This window comes from Cyprinodon tularosa, unplaced genomic scaffold, assembly GCF_016077235.1.
Source record: "Cyprinodon tularosa strain WSP-4 unplaced genomic scaffold, ASM1607723v1 ctg587, whole genome shotgun sequence".
Lineage (NCBI taxonomy): Eukaryota > Metazoa > Chordata > Actinopteri > Cyprinodontiformes > Cyprinodontidae > Cyprinodon > Cyprinodon tularosa.
Genome location: NW_024039326.1, coordinates 409,623 through 432,408, shown reverse-complemented (window position 1 = coordinate 432,408; position 22,786 = coordinate 409,623). Strand labels below are relative to the sequence as shown.

The 22,786-nt window shown below is 39.5% G+C and overlaps 1 protein-coding gene across 1 annotated transcript; it reads left to right on the top strand.

Moving 5' to 3' along the window:
* The first annotated feature begins 18,560 nt into the window (after window positions 1-18,560).
* LOC119797511 lies at window positions 18,561-21,718 on the top strand. Its single transcript, XM_038306614.1, has 4 exons — window positions 18,561-18,805; window positions 18,977-19,259; window positions 19,415-19,716; window positions 21,673-21,718. The coding sequence occupies exons 1-4, from the start codon at window positions 18,561-18,563 to the stop codon at window positions 21,716-21,718; spliced, it is 876 nt and encodes a 291-aa protein (XP_038162542.1).
* Window positions 21,719-22,786: the final 1,068 nt, after the last annotated feature.

The following is a 22,786-nucleotide window of genomic DNA, read 5'->3' as shown; positions in this document are numbered from 1 at the left end:
CCGGATTCAAGGTGCACTTATGCCCTTCAGAAAACCATTTGAAAATGTTGCACCAATATTGAAAGAGCTTGGGGCATGACCAGAATAGACGAGTCAAGGAGCCATCGGCGGACTTACATCTATCACATTTTGGGGATATTGAGAGGAATATTCTGTGCTATTTTGTTGTTGAATAGTGGAGTCTATGAGACACCTTGAACTGAGTTAGCTGGTGCTTTACATTAATAGAGCATGACTGAATCCCAAATTTCCTGTTTTTTTTTTTAGATTTCTGCTTTAAAAAAAAAAATTTTTCTATAAAGCCAATGCAGAATAATTTAAAAGGGCTGATTAAACAAAAACACTGCAGATTTCTGTCATGATTTTAACTATGATCAGACCCAAAAGCAGTAAACCAATACAGAGACACCAGGGAAAAAGTTTAACAGGTTTATTTAGGAGACTGTGAAGAATCCAGTGTTGCTCTGAACCCTTCTCAACTGGAACTGAAAGGTGAGGGGAAGACACTGCTGTCAGTTCAGGCTCAGTGGGAAATTTGATTCTCGAACTTCAAGAGGAGAAATAGATTGCTGACTCACGTTTCCAGAAAAGTGGTTGTCTCTTTGACTCCAGTCGGTGTGGAGTTATCCAGTGTTTGCTCTTTTGATGGAGGGCGGACAGGGTTTACCCAGAATGCGGTTGTTTGTAGATGAGCGGAGAAACGGACTGCCGCTTAGATTTCCTGTGGTATTTGAACGGGTCGTTGTGGAGAAGAATCCCTTGCTCAGTGTGAAGCTCAAAAGATCTCTTGGAGGGAAGTAGATCCAAACCTACAGTTTGGATCCTCAGCTCAGTTTGAAGCTCAGATGATCCTTCCAGGGAGAGAAGGTCCGAAAAATCCAGTTTGCAGGATGACTTCCTGCCGAGAGGCAAAGACAAAATAGCAAGGTTAAGACTCAGGTTGACAAGAACTCAGTTTGACTCAGCAAAACTCAGCTTGGCTAGAGTACCCCAAACTGGCAAACACTCTGGCCTCGAGGTAGTGGCAGTCAGCAGCTTAAGAGCGCTCCGTTAAGGAGGTGACCCTCTGCAGGTGTGTGAGGAGGCGGACCAGAACCAGGCGCCTCCTGGTGGAGGAAGGGAGACAAACACAGAAACACAAAACACACAGACAGGAATCCTGACAATTTCCCATTTGCTTTCAGGGGCTTTAAACATAGAAGTTAGAAGTCTAGCTCCCCTAGTGGCTAAATGGTGCACGGTGTCGCTTAAATGTAATAATAAATTTTTTTAATTTTTGAAGATTAAAAAAATCAGAAATTGACAAAAACTATTAACATGTCAGTTTATTTTTTGCTCTTTGCTCAGCCATTTATCAAAGGTTCTCTCACAGCTTTAGAGACAGAGCTTGAGAGCCCCCCCACCCCCCATTGTGGGACAATAAAGGGATTTTTCTATTCTATTTTCTTTATTTAATTTTTTTGTACTGTGGTCAAGTCTGGTTTTTACAGAAATAGGTCATAGATCATTGTGTGTGATCTCTCAGCGAAAGATGTCTAATTTACGAAGAAGAAAACTCTGCTTACAGCCTAACTGTTAAAGTCCAGAATTAACTCTAATAATTATGGGAAGAAGCTTAGCTTTATTAGTTGCTCTCGGACTGCACTGAACCCGTAAACCTCTCTAAGAGATGTTCTTGTTGTCTCATGGTTTCTTCCTGGCATCTTTTTGATTGAACCCCAACTTTCCAAAGTGTTTGTAGAAAAAGCTAATTAAAGCTGCAGAGAGCGAAAAATATCCTGAGTTTGTTGACACACCTAAACCAACAGCAAATCCAGTTCTAGCTTCACTTACTAAAAATAAACCCAACAAATAAATAAGAAACAAACCCTCAATTCAGGGGCAAAACTACTTATGTGCAGAATAAACAGGGAGTGTGTTTGCAGCGCAGACAGGTGCCGACTTCACTTGGAGAGATAAAATGCAGATGGCTGAGGCACAGGAAGGTCAAGTAAATGATAAACATACCTCCAGCTGGACTCCTATCCAACGGAAAACATTTAGAAAGGGTTTAAAACAAACAAACATACAGAGATAAATATATATATTACAACTTCAGTAAAATATTCTGCAGATTTAATGCTACATACATAGTGCAGAGCAGCGGTTCCCAAAGTGGGGGCCGGGCCCCTCTGTGGAGTCACTATACACAGAGCGGGGCATTGCAAGATGATTTTGACCTTCAGTGTGTCGTGATATAGAAGTAAATGTCCCATCAAATATGCAAATGTAACATTTTAGATGATAAATTTAACTAATATAATTAATGTATAATTAAACAATGGTGTTAATTAACTTTGGGTAAAGATTAGGCGTTAGACACTCTCTCGATGATAGATAGATAGATAGATAGATAGATAGATAGATAGATAGATAGATAGATAGATAGATTTAGTTATAAATATGTCAAGTCATACGTCAAATCATAAAAAAATATAAAATTGTTTAAACAAAAAAGTTTAATTACCCAAAACACACTACTACTTCTAAATGAAAAAACAGACAAAAATATACAAAGGGGTTTGGTCTTGAGGCCAGATTGACAGAAAGAATCTTGATTATTTATTATTTATTCAAGTTCATTATGTCTGATTTTGTACAATTTTAATTCTATGTATTTATTTTGTTTTTTGCACTACTGGTTATTTTTGCAAATTGCTGTTTCAGTTAGACGTAAAGATGATAAACCATGTGACCCTTTTACTCTAGATAAACGGGTTACTTTTATTGCTGTTAGTTACATTAAATGATGCAGCCATCAGGAGACTGAAGAGCACTGCCAATAAGAAAACAACTTAATTTAGACAGTCTTTCAAAACTTATTTGGGAAAAGGAAAGAAGCTCATTTTAATTCTGGAGAAAGTAAAAGATGGACATTAGAAGATATGTCAGGAGTTATTATCAGCAATGAGAAATATGATCAGGGAAGGGTAAGATGAATGTCACCATAGATCCTGTGGTGCAAACAGCAAACAAAAATCCCAACAAAAAAACAGCAAAAGCTTTTTCTCTGTTTGACAGGATGGGTATTTAGCGCCATCTGCTGGAGGAAAATATCATAACATTTAGTTGCTTCCTTTTATTTCAAGTGAAATCCTTTCAGTGATGTTCTACGTTTACTTGTTTTTTTTATCAAACACTTTATTTATTGTATTATTCTTTTATTATAAAGTGTTGCTTTTATTCAACACTTTATTTTTTTAGCAGGTAAACACAAACAGCACATTGTTATTAGGGTACAGGCAGAAATGCAAAAAGCTAATAAATATACCTGGAATGGAGAAACATGAAGGAAAAAGATAAAATAGAAAAGAATCACATTAAACTGTTTCCAGCTTCCTCGTTGGATAAGATGGCTGTCAGCAGAAGAGTATGTGTAGATGTGAGAATTTGTAAAAGTCAATAAATGTGAAAAAATTAAAGATGTGTTTATTCCTTGTTTTCAGCTCCCACAATCACGAGAAATCAGATGCAAAAAAACAATTACACATTTAATTTGAATATTAATTGGTACTACTTAGTCACAGCTGGAGGATTAACACAAATCCACTTTCCCAGAATGCATTTGAAACTTAAAGGTAGCCATTTATTGATCAGTTGAAGTGTGTTACCTTTAATCCTTTTTATCTGGGAAGGACAGTCCCTATAGGCACTGGCCTGGATCTTAATACATGCATCTCTTTAGTCCAGAATTCCGATAAATGATAATGTTTGTCCAACATTTAGTGGTGCTTAGTTGGGATTTATTTTAATGAAGAAACTACAGTGTCCTGTGCTTTCTATTTAATGCTTAGACGCAAAGAGTAAGTCAAAGCAGTGCTCCCAAACCTCCTCTCCATGTTCTCCTAATGTTTGACGACAATAGAATCTTTGCTGAACAAACTCTGCCATTCCTCTCCTGACGCTCAGCGCCACATAGATCATGTGAGCCCTGTCTAATACTGCAGATTGCCATGACTTGGTTCAGGTTTCTGACTCACAGAAAGCAGAATCAGATAAATGGTGTTTATTGAGAACAATAGATTAAGTGTAACTGCGAATCTGGTTCAGGCAGAAACTGCAACAAAGGGAAACCAGGAGCTCTGAAACAGAGAGAGTGGTGAGATTTAGGAATGCAGAGAATGGGAAAGAGAAGAAAAATTAAATTTCACTTCAGTTTTTTTCACAACACACGTCATCTCAAGACAGTTTAACCAGATCATACAGTTGGTTCAAAGTTTTCTATCTAAGGAAAACCAGCTGAATGCATTGACTTTTGACTCCAAAGCAATTCCTCACGCTAAGCATGCTTGTAGCGACAGTGGAGAGGAAAACTCCCTTTGAACAGGAAGAAACCTCCAGCAGAACCAGGCTCAGTGTGAGCGGCCATCTGCTGAGGCCAGCTGGGGTTCAAGGAGACATAAACAGTCATAGAAAAAGAAGCAGATACAAAATGCAACTGTAAACCTGCTCCACAGGCGCCTCTGTCTAGGAAAAATACAGCCAGGCAGACGAGCTCCAAGCCAACTCCCATTTAAGAAGATGAGAGATAGAACATACAGCCAGCCACAGTCAGAGAAACAGGACTACACTGAAAAATAGGCCAACTTCCAACATCTAGAAACAAAAGTGTTGATGGCAGCAGCACCGCTGATATTTCTCTCTCACAGCCAGACAGGGACAGATCAGATGAAGCTACTAAGATGATAACATAAAGCAGGTTGTATGCAACCACAGCGAACTACTGGAAAATAAATTTTAAAAAGGTAATGACTATACACCTTTAAAGAAAATTTATATAAAACATATATAGCATATATAACACTGACATATATCTCTCCTATCCTGGCTTCTCTTCATTGGCTTCCTGTTAAATCCAGAATAGAATTTAAAATCCTCCTTCTCACATATAAAGCCTTAAATGGCCAAGCTCCATCTGATATCAGAGATCTGATTGTTCCTTATGTTCCTAACAGAGCACTTCGCTCTCAATCTGCAGGTTTACTAGTGGTTCCTAGAATTTCTAAAAGTAGAATGGGAGGCAGATCTTTTAGTTATCAGGCTCCTCTCCTGTGGAACCAACTACCAGTTTTAGTCCGTGAGGCAGACACCCTGTCTACTTTTAAGGCTAGGCTTAAAACTTTCCTTTTTGATAAAGCTTCTAGTTAGAGTGGCTCAGGTCATCCTGAGCTATCTCTATAGTTATGCTGCTATAGGCTTAGACTGGCTTAGACTGGCTTAGACTTCATCCTCTGACGTGGAAGCCGGGTCGGCGCTCGTCTGCCTGGCTGTGTGTTTCCTGGACGGGGCCGCCTGTGGAGGTGTTTAACAAGTTCCTTTCGTATCTCTGCTTCTTTCTGTATCTCTGCTTCTGCCTCCTTGAACCCCAGTCGGCCTCAGCAGATGGTCGCTCACACTGAGCCTGGTTCTGCTGGAGGTTTCTTCCTGTTAAGAGGGAGTTTTTCCTCTCCACTGTCGCTACAAGCATGCATAGTGTGAGGGATTGCGTTCAAGTCAATAAGTCGATGCAATCAACTGGTTGTCATGATCTTGGCGCTGATGGTTTGGTTTTTGTCCTTTGCTCCTTGCTCCCCTTTCTAATTGATTCTGTGGCTGATTATTGCCGATCATTTCCACCTGGTTCCTCTGCTATTTATGTTTTGTGTTTGCCTTCCATAAGCGGCAGGTTATTTGATCGTTTTGATGAGACTAACTCTAGCCTTCTGAAGTCTGTCCTGCTTTCCTGATTCTGACCAGTTTCTGCCCTGTGGATCCCGAGTTTTGCCTTGCCCCTGTCTGCTCTGTTTGTCTCTTCTGTTTCCTGGATTCTACCGGCTTCTGAACCTGGACCTGTCTTCTGACCCCAGCTTTGGATTTTCCCCTTTGGACTCGGTCGCTCCTTGGAGACGGCTGGCGCCTGCTCAGCTCGCTCTCTAGGAACTCTGGGGGCGCCGCCCGCCACAAGCTGTGGTCTAACCTCCCGTCTGGATTCTGTGTTCTCCATGAACGGACTGAACTTTGAATCAGAGATCCGCCCCGCAGCTGGCAAGCAGCCCTGTGCTCGTTTCCCATTGCCTGTCTCGCCTCGAATTCTGGGTCCAACATACTGAGATCATTACACTGGTTTTCCTTAGATAGAAAACCTTGGATCAATTCACTATATGATCTGGTTGAATTCTCTCTGTAAAGTGCCTGGAGATGACATGTGTTGTGAATTTATGCTATACTGAATTGAATAAGTGGTGAGTCTGTGAAGCAGTTTGTGGACAGATCAGTTTGTCAGTCTTGTAATCATTTCCTTAGCTCTTAGTAACTGTAAACCGTGCCCTATCTAACATTTTCTAACTCTTTCCACATATTTGTACCAGAACCTGATTTTTCATTGGGTTCTGGGTCCCTTTTCCGCCTAAGATTTTAAAACTTTTTAAAATATTTCCTAATAGGATGATTTTGAATTGCTCCACATTTATAAACCTTGCTTAGACTTTCTTCTTTTGCAAGTGTAACGCTTCCTCTGTAAAACTGCTATTACCTTTGGTGAGTGGAACTGCAGATAAGGCAACACATCTATGAAGGAGTCACTATGTTTGGTAGAGCCTCTGCTGTTACTCGCTAAAAGCCGCATAATGAAGGTCTGTTTGCACAGAGAATCAACAGCGTTCAAGGAGAAAATATCCTTTTTTTCCATTAGTAATGTTTGCATCACTTGTGAACAAACATTGTAGGTTTAGTTCTAACATGAGATCACTGGTGCATTAAGAAATGAATCAGCGAATCTGGGAGTCGTCCAACCGATTGCTCAATTTCAAATATCTTGTGAGCCCTTCTTGGGAAAGAGTTCATTTCTCTGCAGAAGAGAAACTAACTCTGCTCTAAATATACATATAATCCAACAGTTTATGAAAAAGAAATTGGACAACATTTAAGATTTCTTTACAGGTGCTGGTCATTAAATTAGAATATCATGAAAAAGTAGATTGATTTCAGTAATTCCATTTAAAAAGTGAAACTTGTATATTATATTCATACATTACATACAAACTCATATATTTCAGATGTTTATTTTGTTTAATTTTGATGATTACAAATGACAACAAATGAAAATCTCAAATTCATCATATCAGAAAATTAGAATATTGTGAAAAGGTTCAAAATTGATGGCCCCTGGTGCCACACTCTAATCAGCTAATTAACTCAAACCACCTGCAAAAGCCTTTAAATGGTCTTTCAGTCTAGTTCTATAGGCTACACAATCATGGGGAAGACTGCTGACTTGACAGTTGTCCAAAAGACGACCATCGACACCTTGCACAAGGAGGGCAAGACACAAAAGGTCATCGCTAAAGAGGCTGGCTGTTCACAGAGCTCAGTGTCCAAGCACATTAATAGAGAGGCGAAGGGAAGGAAAAGATGTGGTCGAAAAAAGTGTACAAGCAAGAGAGATAACCGCACCCTGGAGAGGATTGTGAAACAAAACCCATTCAAAAATGTGGGGGAGATTCACAAAGAGTGGACTGCAGCTGGAGTGAGTGCTTCAAGAACCACCACACACAGACGTATGAAAGACATGGGTTTCTGCTGTCGCATTCCTTGTGTCAAGCCACTCTTGAACCACAGACAGCGTCAGAAGCGTCTTGCCTGGGCTAAAGAGAAACAGGACTGGACTGCTGGTGAGTGGTCCAAAGTCATGTTCTCTGATGAAAGTAAATTTTGCATTTCCTTTGGAAATCAAGGTCCCAGAGTCTGGAGGAAAAGAAGAGAGGCACTTCATCCACGTTGCTTGAAGTCCAGTGTAAAGTTTCCACAGTCAGTGATGGTTTGGGGTGCCATGTCATCTGCTGGTGTTGGTCCATTGTGTTTTCTGAGGTCCAGGGTCAACGCAGCCACATACCAGGAAGTTTTAGAGCACTTCATGCTTCCTGCAGCTGACCAACTTTTTGGAGATGCAGATTTCATTTTCCAACAGGACTTGGCACCTGCACACAGTGCCAAAGCTACCAGTACCTGGTTGAAGGACCATGGTATCCCTGTTCTTAATTGGCCAGCAAACTCTCCTGACCTTAACCCCATAGAAAATCTATGGGGTATTGTGAAGAAGAAGATGCAATACACCAGACCCAACAATTCAGAAGAGCTAAAAGCCACTATTAGAGCAACCTGGGCTATCATAACACCTGAGCAGTGCCACAGACTGATCGACTCCATGCCACGCCGCATTGCTGCAGTAATACAGGCCAAAGGAGGCCCAACTAAATACTGAGTGCTGTACATGCTCATACTTTTCATGTTCATACTTTTCAGTTGGCCAACATTTCTATAAATCCTTTGTTTTTATTGGTCTTCAGTAATATTCTAATTTTCTGATATGATGAATTTGAGATTTTCATTTGTTGTCATTTGTAATCATCAAAATTAAACAAAATAAACATCTGAAATATATGAGTTTGTATGTAATGTATGAATATAATATACAAGTTTCACTCTTTAAATGGAATTACTGAAATCAATCTAATTTTTCATGATATTCTAATTTTATGACCAGCACCTGTATATCATTCTGTTTGTTTTTATTTGAAGGTTTTCTAGAAAGAAAAAATCAAAGAAGTGATGCAGTATTTACTTTGTGTCAGGATTTGGTTATGGATTGTTGACCCAAAAGCAGAGGCAGGAAGGCAGAGGTGAATTTCTTTTAGATTTAATGAAAGGGAAACTGACAACAAAGGCAGGTTATCCAAAAATCCAACAATGAAAACAAAGTCCAAACTAACATGAAACCAGGAGTCCAAAAATCCAAAAAGAATCAAACATGAAAACTAGTCGAAACAAACCAGAAACCATGGAAAAATCTGGGGAATTGCTATCATAAGGAGAAAGACTCAGGAGGACAGAGATGAAGGAAGTTTGACGAAGTTAGACAGTGTTTGACGAGGACCCAGCAAAGAGAAACTGAAGAGAGAGGGCTTTTTAAAGGAGACTAAGGCCCCGTCCACACGAAGTCAAAACAGACACGAAACGCTAATATTTTCCAGAACGTTTGTTGTAAAGACGGAGACGTAAAATAAATGTGATCGACCACACGATTGCATGAAAATGCTGCAAAATGTATGCCAGGCCTGTAAGTGGCGCTGTGGTGCCAAAGCAAAAATAGGCGACGAAATGTTGGGCAACAACCAAACCGGAAAACCGGAAAATGGCCCTGCGGGTCCATTTTCGTGGTTCAGTCAAATTCAGGTGATGAACTATGTCGTCGATACTGCTCTGTTCTTCCTGGAGATATTCCAGAAGAAGAAGATTCTGTTGTAAGCCCGACAGCAGGGTGAGTAGCATTAGCAGCAACCATTCAACACAGTACGGCGCCATTGTTGTTGTGATACTGTGTCGCGCATGCGTGTTTAGAGGCGACGCTATGACGCATGCATGTCAGAAAAAAAATGCGGTTAGAGCTTAAAGATGGAAACGCGAAAACGGCGTTTCAGAATCTTCCCACTCTGAAGGCTTGATAAAAAAAAAAGATCGTTTACAGACCCCGAAACGCCGGCTGCGTATGGATGAGAGGCTGGTTTGGTGAAAAATTTGTGCGTTTAGGCCAGGGTTTGACTTCGTGTGGACGGGGCCTGAGACAAAGAGAAGGCTAATGAGGAAACTGGGAGCAGGTGTGCACAGAACAAGAGAGGGAAAGAGCTAGGGAAGAAGGAGAACATAAGAGGGCAGCAGAGGGCAGCAGAGGGCAACAAATAGAAAGCTGGAAGACTGGAAATAACAACAAAATAATAATTAAACTACTAGAACTATAAAACATGGAGAAAGGAAAACTTAACACTAGAAAACAAGGAGTAAAGCAAGACTGGATACTCTAAAGAAAAACATAATAGAAACAGAAACCTGACACGTTGAGTTCAATTTCGGCCTATTTTGATGTCTTTATGGTAGCTCACGTCACATTATAGATAAAATAACAAATTGAAATAAAAATAACTAAATAGTCAGGTTCAATACTTAATATCATTATTAATCATACATTTTAATCTTCTTTTTAGGCCATGCAAGGACACTGCAGGACTATGACCACAAGAGCAACACCAGCCTTGTCAAGATTAAAAAGAAAACAACACCATTAAAAAATAAAAATGACATTAAAGGTTTGGTATAGAACTGGAAAAAGAGGAGAGAGGCAGTACTGTGAACCCACCAGCAGTGCACAGTGTTCCAGAATAAAACCCAGAGGCCATTTAACATGTTGATTAGTTTTTTTTATGAAAACCACATGAAGCTCCGGAAATCCAAGATCCGAAAACATAACTTAGAAATAGGATTGGCAAAGAGAACATGGAACATATTTCATCCAGGACACCGTGTTCTGCTGTGTGAAGCTGCAGGTCTCATAGTTTACATAGTACAGAGGAAAAGCCAATGAGTTGAAAATGTATGTCAAAAATCTGGAGCAGAGTTTCAGTTTATGCCCAGAACCGACTTCAGTGGAATTTGATCAAAGAAATTCTTCTGCCAGCATTCTTTTACTAGTCTAACTTTTATTGCTCCATATTTGAGGCAACCCCAGCAGAGAGAATAAAGACTAAGTCTATGTGGAGCTGCTGCATTTAATCTTAAAGTGAAAGGAGGAAGAGCAGTGTTCATGTGACAGACAGGGAGGCTGAAGTGGTCAGTTTTAGGGCTGAAACAATAAAAAGTGCTGAACATAATCAGATTTTCTGTCTCTTTCTGTTATTATAAAAAAAACTCCATCTGCAAATACATATCAACAACTGTACTGTTCAAATAGCATGGAAAAAAATCAGGCACCTGGACCCAATTTCTATTCAAAGGGGGAGGGGGGATGTTTTTATGCAAAGGAAAAGAAAGGCAAAGCCAGGACATGTGAGATTATTTTCCACTAATTAGAAAATGTCTGCTGAAATCCCCCAAAATGTAATTATTGTATGTAGTGAATTAGAGCTGCAAATAACGATTATTTTGCAAATTGGTTAATCTGATGATTATTTTTTAGATGAAATGATTAATAATCAGATAGCGTAAGATTCTTTTAAGAAGACTTTTTATGAAACTAAGCCAGGTGAAACTAAAACTTTACAACTTGAGGCGTTCTTACGGTGGCCCTGAAGTGCAAACTGCAACTACAAATCTAAAAGCGCAACTACATTAAAGCTACAGTGTATAACTTTTAGCGACATCTAGCGGTCAGACTGCAGACTGCAGCAACATGATCATCTCCCCCCCACCGCTTCTCCCCCCCAACAGTACGGCGAGCGTTACGGGACAAAATGTCTTCCACGACGTCTGCATCACCTACCTTCTCAAGTGATGAGGTTCGTTTACATAGATAATTTTACAGATAGTATTTCATTAGTCTGTGTAGGGTATAGATTTCATGTAGACTTAAGATAATAAATATACCCGTTATTTTTTCTACATCGTTGTGACGTTTTGGCGATCTCGCAATCGCTAGTTTGTTGGCTCTGCGCTGCCGTAGCGCAAAGATGTCTGCCTCCATGGCTGCGAGACCCTCTCCTATGTAATTATAAATAACGAATTCTAAGGCAACGCAAATATTAAGGTTAAGAGGCTGAGCTTGTAGATGATGATAAATAACATAGTTATGTATAATATATTACATTTCTGACTGTATATCCCTGTAATTATTACACACTGTAGCTTTAAGAAAAACGAAACTACATAAAGCAAAGCACAACTACATTAAGAAAAACACAATTACATTAACCTACCGGAAAAGGTAGGTACCAGTGGGAAACATGAGACATCGCTGATTGGACGACGGCGCCGTTTGACCCTTGAACCGGAAGTCATTCTGCCTGCTGCGGCTTTTGAAAACATGGATATTGTCGGCGCCCCAAACATAGCTGCCGTTATCCAGGAATATTTTGAATCAGGACATACGTACGAGGTGATACTGGATATGCTCAAGACTAATCACGAAATTTCAGTTAGTTTGCGTACAAACACACTTAGACACACTTAAAAGAAGCTGGACTGTTCAGACGACGCAACTTCCGGTTCAAGGGTCAAACGGCCCCGTCGTCCAATCAGCGATGTCTCATGTTTCCCACTGGTACCTACCTTTTCCGGTAGGTTCATGTAATTGTGTTTTTCTTAATGTAGTTGCACTTTGCTTTATGTAGTTGCGATTTCCCTAATGTAGTTGCGCTTTTAGATTTGTAGTTGCAGTTTGCACTTCAGGGCCACCGTACATCCTGGATAAAGCAGATTGACCGACAAAATGTTTTTTAAAATCTTAAATGCAAAATGTTTATATATTTTTTTACAATCTTGGTATAATTATTGCTATGTCAGCTAAAGACACGTTTTAGAGTCTCTAAATTCCAGTGATGATTAATCGATTACTAAATTAGTTGACGATTATTTCAATAATGGATTAATAACTGTTAACCAGATTAATTGTTTCAGCCCTAGAATGAATTTTGTTACATTATTGTTGAAAGCAAAACACCTTTTTTTTAATTAAGATTTGAAAAAAAAACTGCTATCCAAAAATAAATCTTTGAAAAATGTTTTAATATAAAAGAAGTTTACAGAGCAACTCTGTTGTGTTCTTATATTAGTTTTTAAATGAAGTTTATCTCCCAAGTTTTCATTATTTCAATGTTATCATAGATTTTGCATTTTAAAACTTTTCATTTTAAAAAATATATATATATATATATTTTACAGATTTAATATTTTTCTATTTAATTTTTTGAAATTGAATTCCTTCAAAAAAGATCTTATGAATTGAACTTTTTTTCTGTTTTGGAGAATTATTTTACACATCAGATTTTTTTATAGATCAAACTTTAAGCCCGATGTAAACGTTCAGTCTTGGCGCTCATAAACCAATGAAATGTTTGTGACTTTCCTGCAGATCAGTAGAAATCTGTCTCTGCTCCTCACTTCAGACAAAATAAGTAAAGAGAACGTAATCTGTACATTCAGTTATAGCGGCTCGACAGACAATCAGCTGCAATTAATATCCCACAAAGCAAAGCCTACAGCCTCCACTGTGGCTCCCGTCCGCTCCGCTCTGAGTTCCTTGGAGATGGTAGAGAGCATGCGCGAGATGATTAAATTCAAAGCAACAAAACACGCGGAAATGATCCAGGGTTTCCGCGGATCATTAAAAATAATTACAATTCATTCATTTTTGGGGATTTTTTCATTAATTTTTATGGCATTTCGCGGTAACAATCAACATATACCAAACCGAAAACAGTGAACCGAACCGAACCGTGGATTTTGTGAACCGTTCCACCCCTAATATATATATATATATATCTATGGTTTATAGAAAGTTTTGAGCAACTGTAAAAGTTTTTTTTTCCTGGAGGAATTTAAAGCAGGTTGGCTCATGCTTACATTATATCCTCTTTATTATGAGAGGGCCCTGCAGGAGATGCGTGCAGAACAGAGAATCTTTGCATATTTAAGGAAGCACCAAACCAAAATGACAGGGAGAAGCTCTGCTAATCACTTCCTCCAAAGAATTTCCACAAAGTCAAATGTCGAAGAAAAACACCAGACATTTTAAAAGCATCTGAATAGAACACAGTAGCAGCACATAAACACGTTTAATGCTTCTGCTATTTTCACAACTTTGGGCAGACCACACAGACAATGAGAGAACAGAGACTGTTAGCATTATAAAGACATTTATCCCTTCTGATATTTTTTAAAGATTCTAAATTTGAAATGTTACGCAACTTTACTTATTTCTAGATTACTTATTTCTATGATTTTAATGTTTTCACTTTTAGCACTGCTATTTAAAGCAAAAATGTTTTTTTTTTAATATGCTAATCTGGCAGTGTAATTTTTTTTATCATGTGTTGCAGCTTTAATTTGAAACATCCATCCATCCATTTTCTGTCACATTTCATCCCAGCCGGAGACTCACACACACTCACACCTAAGGAGAATTTGGAGAAGCCAGTTATCCTAACAGCAATGTTTTTGGACTGTGGAAGGAAGCCAGAGTACCCGGAGAGAACCCACGTATGCACTGGGAGAACATGCAAACCCTATGCAGAAAAACCACAGGCTGGGGAATCAAACCCGAAACCTTCTGAGCAGCCGATTTGGAAACATAAATAACACATTCTTCACGTGTTCCATTTGTATTTGGTAAGTCGCTTTAGATAAATGATTGTCTTGAGTAAAACTCAACAGTTTAAAGAAAGAATCTTAAACATATTTAGTACCAAATCTCAAGCTTGGTCAAGGTTTACTACATCTTCTTCTGTTCTCTTCCTTATTATCTCATCAGTTGGGCGACTTCCATCTAAGACAAACCTTTCAAGAAAAAGTTCAGTCAGCAAGAAATGATCAAGGGATCATTATCAATACCTAAAGCAAATACGTTTGCAATGATTTGATTAATTTAGCGTTAATTAGTAAAAAATAAAAATAATAATTTTCATTTCAATCACTGAGTCTGGGAGCTGCCATTTTTGCCCAAATATAGTAGCCCCTCCCTCCCGACATCTTCCAGCAGTGACGTCACGGTGCGGTAAGCCTAGCGCCATTCTCCCCGCTTTCCAAGCTAAATCAATGGGAACTACTAGACACATCTGCAATCAACAACAATTATTGAAGATTTCCAGAGGACTTCACCATTGAAATTCACCAGAGCTATAGTGAAACTGACAATGCCCACGTGCATGGCAGCTGGATGCTGGAATACATCGGGTAAAAGTGGAAAAAAAAAGAGTTATTCCACCTTTCTAATTCCTGATCCTCCACGGACGGGTTGGTCGTTGGATCGCCAACTTGAAGAGGGAGGATTTGCCATCGAACTTCTGGCCAGAGAAAAAACACGTAATATGTAGCCAACATTTGGAAGAAGAATGTTTTCAAGATGACTTGGATAATAGCGCGTTGTGACAAACACCAGATACAGCACTGGGACTTGATCAACAGCCGATACCGCACCGTGACGTCACAAACCAGTAGGTGGCAGTAGTGTTCTTTGACAAACATGGATGCCTCCAGTAAAGCACATTCACATGAAAATTACTCTGAATTAAAAACACTGATAATTTATTGAACAGGATGGAATAATTTCAGATTTAAAGAACTTCCAGAAGTTTTAATTCTATATATGAGCGGACTTTTTGTTTCATACTTACAGTTTTTCCTCTTCCACATCACATCAGTTCCACATCAAGTTTGGAAGTGACGTGGGCAGAGCAAAAAACATCACAAATCATAAAGTCTTAAGATTATCTACAAATGTATGGCTTTATATTCTCCATCTTTTATTCATAGGTGTTTGTACAAACTTTTTCTCTAGTTTTGCTTCATGTCTACTTCATAAATAACATTAAAGTGGTAAAGATAGGGTCATTTGTCAAAGTCAGAGGCACAACCCAGGGACTGCTCATCAATAAAATGAGAGAAAAGTACTGAGCTAAGCTAAGGGGTGAAAATAAAAATCCAGCAGACGTCTGATAAAAATCATTCCAAATAAACAAAGAATGGAACGCAAAACAAACATACCACAAAATATACCAGAAAATCAAGATCATAGTGTAAAATAGTGGTGAAGATTCTCAGTCATCCAGGTCATAGTCATTCCAAAAAAAAAATTCACTGGACTTTGTTTCCAAGACGTTTCGCTTCCCATCCAGGAAGCTTTTTAAATTCAATTCGGGTATTGCAGGCTAACAAAGACCTTAAAGCTGAAGTCTGTAAGTTTTTAAAAATCACTTTTTTGTCATATTGGCTAAAACTGTCCCTATGCCCAGACAGCAGTACATGTGATATGTAACCTGTGAAAAAAACTGCTGCAATTGGTCCCCCATACTGCCTGTATTTCAATCTGGAAAGAATAATTCGGGACGAGTGAAAACAACCAATCACAGCCAGAGGAGCGTCTGATGAAGTGTCAATCACAGCTCACACACGCTGAATGCCCCCCCTTAACCTGCCGCAGCGCCCGGCTGCCGCAGTCAGGAGGACGCGCGTGGAAGTCATGGCGGAGCGACAGCCACCAGCGAAAGAGAAACTGCCCTTACTGCCCCTGCCGACAACTGCTTACACGGCAAACTTCGGTATAACCAGCATCTTATATCTAGCTGCTTGGAGGTGAGTGTTATCGCTCTTACCGGTTCACACTCCATGCCGCGTACGCTGCTTGGACGCTTCTGGTCGCATGCGGTAGCCGGGCAGATGCTGTGAGAGGGGTGGGGCATGAGTGAAGCAGAGAGGGTGGGGGAGTGGCGTGAAACCTGTTTTTCTTCAAATTTTCAGTCGAAGTCTGCTCTCTTCTCAATGTTACAGACTGCAGCTTTAACGACTCCCGTTCCAAATGGTTGGACCGTTTCTCCCGGTTCAGTTTGGAAGTTATCTAAGCCATACCAAGGCTGCGTTGGGCTACCCTATAAAGCTTAGAAATCAACGCTATTTCTGACATTTTGATTAGAAAAAAGCTTTGCAAAGTCTTTAAAAAAAAAACGCCCAATCCGTACGTGTGAGAGTCCATTTCTCCTTAGTGCACGCTATGTTGAAAAAATAAATCCCTCAATCACTATATAGAGCAGGGACTATATAGTGGACTTCATACAGCTAACTAACCATTTTTATTATTAAGAAAAAACATCCCATATGTTGCTGGAATCTCTAAAAAACTCAATAGGATTTTCTCAAAACACAAAATCCCAGAATATTTCAAACCAAACAAGACCCTTAGACAGAGACTAGTAGCCTCGTGAGACCATCCTGATCTCGCGAGCTTTCAAGGTTTCACTCGCAGATCAGTCTGGCTACTTTCCGTTAAAGAAAATTTGGAGCCGTTCACCAAACGAACGTCCAATCAGCGTTGGCTTTGAGGCGTGTTGAGGTGTGAGGCAACGAGAAGCGCGACAGTTCAGTCTAAAGAACATGGCGGCTTCAGCCGATGAAACTAGCGTTAGCGTGGCTATCGAGCAAGTTTTATTGGAATTACAGAGTATTTCTTCACTGAAAGAAGAGCAAAACACTGCTCTGGAGGCTTTTCTCAGAGGAAAAGATGTTTTTGCTCTTCTCCCGACTTGTTTCGGCAAGAGTAGCCTGGCTGGTGGTTGTGTTTTCGTCGTCGCTCTGTTAGTACGTCATATGCTTCGTTGATCTGATTGGTTTATTTGGCCCGTCTATCACCAACATAGGCCAATCAGCTAACCAGTGTTTTCGCCCCTTCCCAAAATTACTTCAACGGAAGGTTTCCAGATGGATATGAGGAGCAAATCCATCTGGCGGAGTCAGGTTAAGAGACTAGTGCATCATAAAGACAAAACTCCCAGACCTAAGATAAGCAGCAAGGAATGCTCTGATCTTTATATTGGAGAAACCAAACAACCTCTCCACAGATGCATGGCCCAACACGGAAAAGCGCCCTCCTCTGGACAAGACTCTGCTGGAGAAGAACATTCTTATGAGGAGCAGAATATTCACATTTTGGACAAAGAAGACAGGTGGTTTAAATGGGAGTGAAGGAAGCCATCTATGTTAAGAAAGAAGAACCAACCTTAGACAGAGGGAGTGGACTTGAACGCCAATAATACCCGACAAAGGTCACTATTCTGGGTCTTGCTATGAAGAAGCAGCAAGAAAAACAACAACCATGGTGGACGATGATGCGAAGAGCAGTATTTTTGTTTAACCATCTTGAAAAGATTGTGTGTTTATGGTTGGGCGCTACCATCCATGTTTATTTCCATAAACATAGAGCACGCTGGCCTGAGACGTCACTGCGTCCTCTACTGTGCATGCAGAACACTTGCCTTGTATGACTGCAGCTCACACAGGAGATCACATACAAGTTGCATATATTTGGAAATGTGAACGGCAACGCAAAAAAATCGGATTTCACAAACAAATCGGAATATAGCATCAAGGCCTGCAGGGTGAACGTAGCAAGTGGATTGTTTGTTTTTTTTTTACTTTTTGGAATTATCTCTTGAGTACGGAAGAGGATTAGGGCCACTAAAAATAAAAAAGTTAACTGATTTTCAAATTTTATTTCAGTTTAATATGGGAAAAAGTCAGAATTCTGACTTTTTTCTCAGATTTCTGACTTTAATCTCAGAATTCTGACTTTTTTCTCAGAATTCTGACTTTAATCTCAGAATTCTGACTTTTTTCTCAGAATTCTGACTTTAATCTCATTTCAATTTTGGATCTTACAGTTTTTCTCGATTGTTTACACACAAATATTGGTACTTGAAACACAATGACCACAAAATGTAACTCATGCACCAACCCCCTGAACCAATTCTGCTAAACTACAAGCACAATTCCTGCTTTACACTCAAATTGCAGTTCTAAAACACACTTTTTCCAAAACTCTACACACAATTGTCATGAAGAAAATCTTTTGTTTTCACAAGGAACACACTGTTATTCAAAACTCTAAAGTTAATTTCCCTACTATGCACACTGACTCCTCACATGGGCAAACACCTAACACACATGTTTCCACTCAGCAATCAGAGCTTTAGCATAGAAGGGCAACAGGTGAGCTCTTCTGTTTTGGAGCAATGGAGGCCAATGTTGTAAACAGAGGCAGAGCCAGAGCCAGAGCCAGAGGAGTGAGAGTAAGAGGAGGACGATGGGGAGGACGAGGAAGGCCAAGGACAATCATTTCTGATGAGATCCGAGCAACTTTGGTTGACCATGTGGTCAACCACGGCCTAACAATGAGGGAGGCTGGGCAAAGAGTACAGCCAAATTTGAGCAGGTACACTGTAGCATCCATCATCCGGACTTTCCGCAATGAGAATAGGTAAGAAATCTACTCTCACTACAAAACTGCAGTACTGCATATCAATACAGTACTCAATGAGTACAGTAGTACAGTATTACCTGTGGACTGTTCTGTAGGACATTGTGTTTCGAGTATTTGGGAAATGTATTCCTACACAGTATTTACAGTATTGCACTCTTTGTATTGCAGAACTGAAAGATTACCAACAAGAGGTGGACGGGGCCGTCTTCTGTCTCCTGAACAGGAAACAGAGATCATGAACATGGTTCTTGAAAATAATGCCATTACCTTACGGCAAATACAAAGAAAAATAATAGAAAACAATGAGATATTTCAAAATATTGATAGGGTAAGTTTATCAACGCTGGACCGTGTCTTGCACAGAAATAAACTGAGGATGAAGCAGGTCTACAGGGTGCCATTTGAGCGCAATTCAGAAAGGGTCAAAGAATTGCGATATAACTATGTGCAAGTATGTCCTATACAGTACATTCCCACCTCTGATGCATACTGTCAACATTGTATAAATCATACATATTTCTTTCTATTATATTGTAATCATAATGATTGTGCTTCACAATAGAGACCGCTCCATGTTTACTTCTGATATTGTCATGTGTGTTTCAGAGAGTCCTTGAGCTGGAGGTGGATGCAGTGGAGCACCAGTTCTTCTTCATTGATGAGGTTGGATTCAACCTCACAAAAAGACGAAGGAGGGGAAGGAATATAATCGGCCAGCGTGCAATTGTTGAAGTCCCTGGCCAGCGCGGAGGGAACATCACAATGTGTGCAGCGATGACCGACCATGGCATCATCCATCACCATGCTACCCTTGGCCCCTACAACACTGCCCATCTGATCACATTCCTGGACACCCTACACAACACACTCATTCCACCAGATCAGATAGACGGCCCAGAGCAGCTCAGGTACGTTGTCATTTGGGACAACGTAAGCTTCCACCGGGCTGCTCTGGTTCATAACTGGTTCACTGACCACCCACGCTTTTCAGTTGTTTATCTCCCTCCATATTCTCCATTCCTCAATCCTATTGAGGAATTTTTTTCTGCCTGGAGATGGAAAGTGTACGACCTAAATTCAGAAACGCGTATACCCCTTTTCCAAGCTATGGAAGACGCATGTGGAGATATAGCAGTTGATGCTTTTCATGGCTGGATTCGCCATGCTAGGCGATATTTCCCCCGCTGCTTGGCCAGGGAAAACATTGCTTGTGATGTAGATGAGGTGCTGTGGCCAGACCGAAACAGAAGAGAGGATGCAGCATAGTTTATTTTGTTTTGTTTTTTTATTATTACTGTAACTGTATACAGTAAAATCTTCTGCACTGTATGTGCAACTTTGTGTCAGTTGGGATGTACACTGTGTACATTGTTTTGTGGGAAAAATAAAACATGTTTGTTACAGTATATTTGTGTGTTCTGAGTATAAAAACAATATTCTAAAATATTTTACAACGCACTTATGTATTTAATGTCTGTAGTAAGTGTAACACTGAACAAAAAGTCATTATGATGAATAGAGAATGGTGTTTTACACTGAGCACATCAGTGTTTAAATGCTTTTTTTAATTGTCTGTTCATATGATAGTTTGTGTGTGTCATCTGAACACAAAATGGCCTTTTGTGAAGAGATAAAACTGTTTTGAATGTAAAGTTTCATTTTGCAGGAGAATTGAAGGGTTTTGCCCATTGTGTGTGTGTTTGTTGGATTTGTGTGTAGAGTTCTGAGAATACGAGGCATGTTTTCAGAAATGTCTGTAAACAATCCAGAAAAACTGTAATGTAGATGGGCACCGTGAAGGAAGAGATGTGGTGCCCGAGGGGTCCCCTCATTAAAGGAGGAGCAGAAGGTCATTAAAACAAGAGAGCTAGTCTCTAAAACAGACATGGCCACAGCTTGATGCTAAAATGTTTGTTAGCTGTCAGAATTCTGAGAAAAAAAGTCAGAATTCTGAGAAAAAAGTCAGAATTCTGAGATTAAAGTCAGAATTCTGAGAAAAGTCCGAATTCCGACTTTTTTCCCATATTAACCTAAAACAATATTTAAAAACCTGTTAACTTTATTTTTTCAGAGGCCCTATTCCTCTTCAGATCAAACACAATAGGATTTTCTTTCGGTCAACAATTTTCCCAAACAAGTTTTGAAAGACTGTCTAAATTCAGTTGTTTTCCTTGGTTTTATCTTATTGGCAGTGCTCTTCAGTCTCCTGATGGCTGCATCATTTAATGTAACTAACAGCAATAGAATAAACCTGTTTATCTAGAGTAAAAGGGTCACCATGTATGTATGTGTAAATATAAATATACAAAATCATCGGTGAACAACATGGAGGCTGAAGTATTTCTGCATGAATTTTTTTTTCTAAGTACTTTGGCATCTTTCTAAATACCAAAAACATGACTGTTAGATTGGTATGATAGGTGCGTCTGTTTTTCTTTCCTTACCTTTGTGTTTCTCTATCGCCCTGTAAATAACTGCTTTTCATGCTTAATCCTAACAAAACCTCGGAGAGGAGCATGACTGAGCTTTAAGACAACAACAACTAACAGATTTTGCACGAGTAGAACCGGACAAGTCAGAGCTACAGGAGGAACCGGCTGAGAATAAAGAACATTCTCCTTAGGTGTGTGTGTGAATGGTTGTTTGTCCTGTGTGTCTTTGTGTTGCCATGCAATGGACTGGCGACCTGTCCTGGGTGGACCCCGCCTCTCGCCCATAGACAGCTGGATATAGGCACCAGCACCCCTCGTGACCCCAGCAGGGATAAGCATGACAGAAACTGGATGGATATTTTTTGCTTTTTTTTTCTCATTTCTTTTAGGCTAAGTTTTACTAATCTGATTCTTTTAAATTTGTTATTACAGATCCAATTCTCTTCGCTTCAAGTCCACTACAGATGTTTGTCCTTAACACACCCATTGACAAAAATACGTTTTTCCTAAGATTCAGGGAGACCTGAAGAAGTGCAATTCATTTTTTCATTTTTTAAATAAAATAAATAAATAAAATAATAATAAACAACAAAATTCAATCTGAAAAAGAAAATCTGCACCAATTAAAAAAGAAATGATCAAATCTGTTTGCTCATTTTTTCTTTTTTATCCCTATTTCTTTATTTATTTTTTCAGTTTCTGTGTTTGCAGCAATAATGGAATATAATATCAATCTACCCTATGTGTATTACTCCTCCGACAGCAAAGTCCAAGCTCAGGTTTGGATGCTTTCCCAACCCTAAGGTTGCGAGCCTGACGCCAGCAGCGGTATCAGCTCTGCAGCAGCTTAATATGTAATGAGGTTTTATCTCCTCCAGCCTCTCTACTCCCTCAGCTCCGTGTTTCTGCACAAATTCACAGCTGATTGTTTTTTGTTTGTTTTTTACCCACGGTGCCCACATGCTTCCTGTTTTTCACCCAAACTGTGAAACTGTAGGCAGAACAGGTTCAGAACGACCCAAACTCTATTTTTTTTTTTTTTTAGAATTTTTTTTCTGCAGTAAAGGAGAAAAATAAAATTTTAAATTGCTCCTACAGTAGCCATTTTTAACAGTTTTAATATCTTATTTCCTCTTTCCTTTAATTTATCCTCTGTCTAAATTTCATAACCAGCCGGTCCGTGAGTAATAAGACCAACTTCCTCAACTGAAGCCGCGTTTTAAAGGCAACCAAAAAGTAAAAACTCCAATGTTCCGTTAAAGTTTGGATCCATTTCATCACTAATTGATCAGAAGCAGCTTCCATGGTTCCTCTTCCTCTCTCTGTACTCTCTGTTCTCACTGTACTTGTTGTACCGGCAGCAGTAGGGGAATTAAAAGAATTAAAGTCAGAATTCTGAGAAAAAAGTCAGAATTCTGAGAAAAAAGTCAGGATTCTGAGATTAAAGTCCGGATTCTGAGAAAAAAGTCAGAATTCTGAGATTAAAGTCAGGATTCTGAGAAAAAAGTCAGAATTCTGAATTTTTCCCCATATTAAACTGAAATAA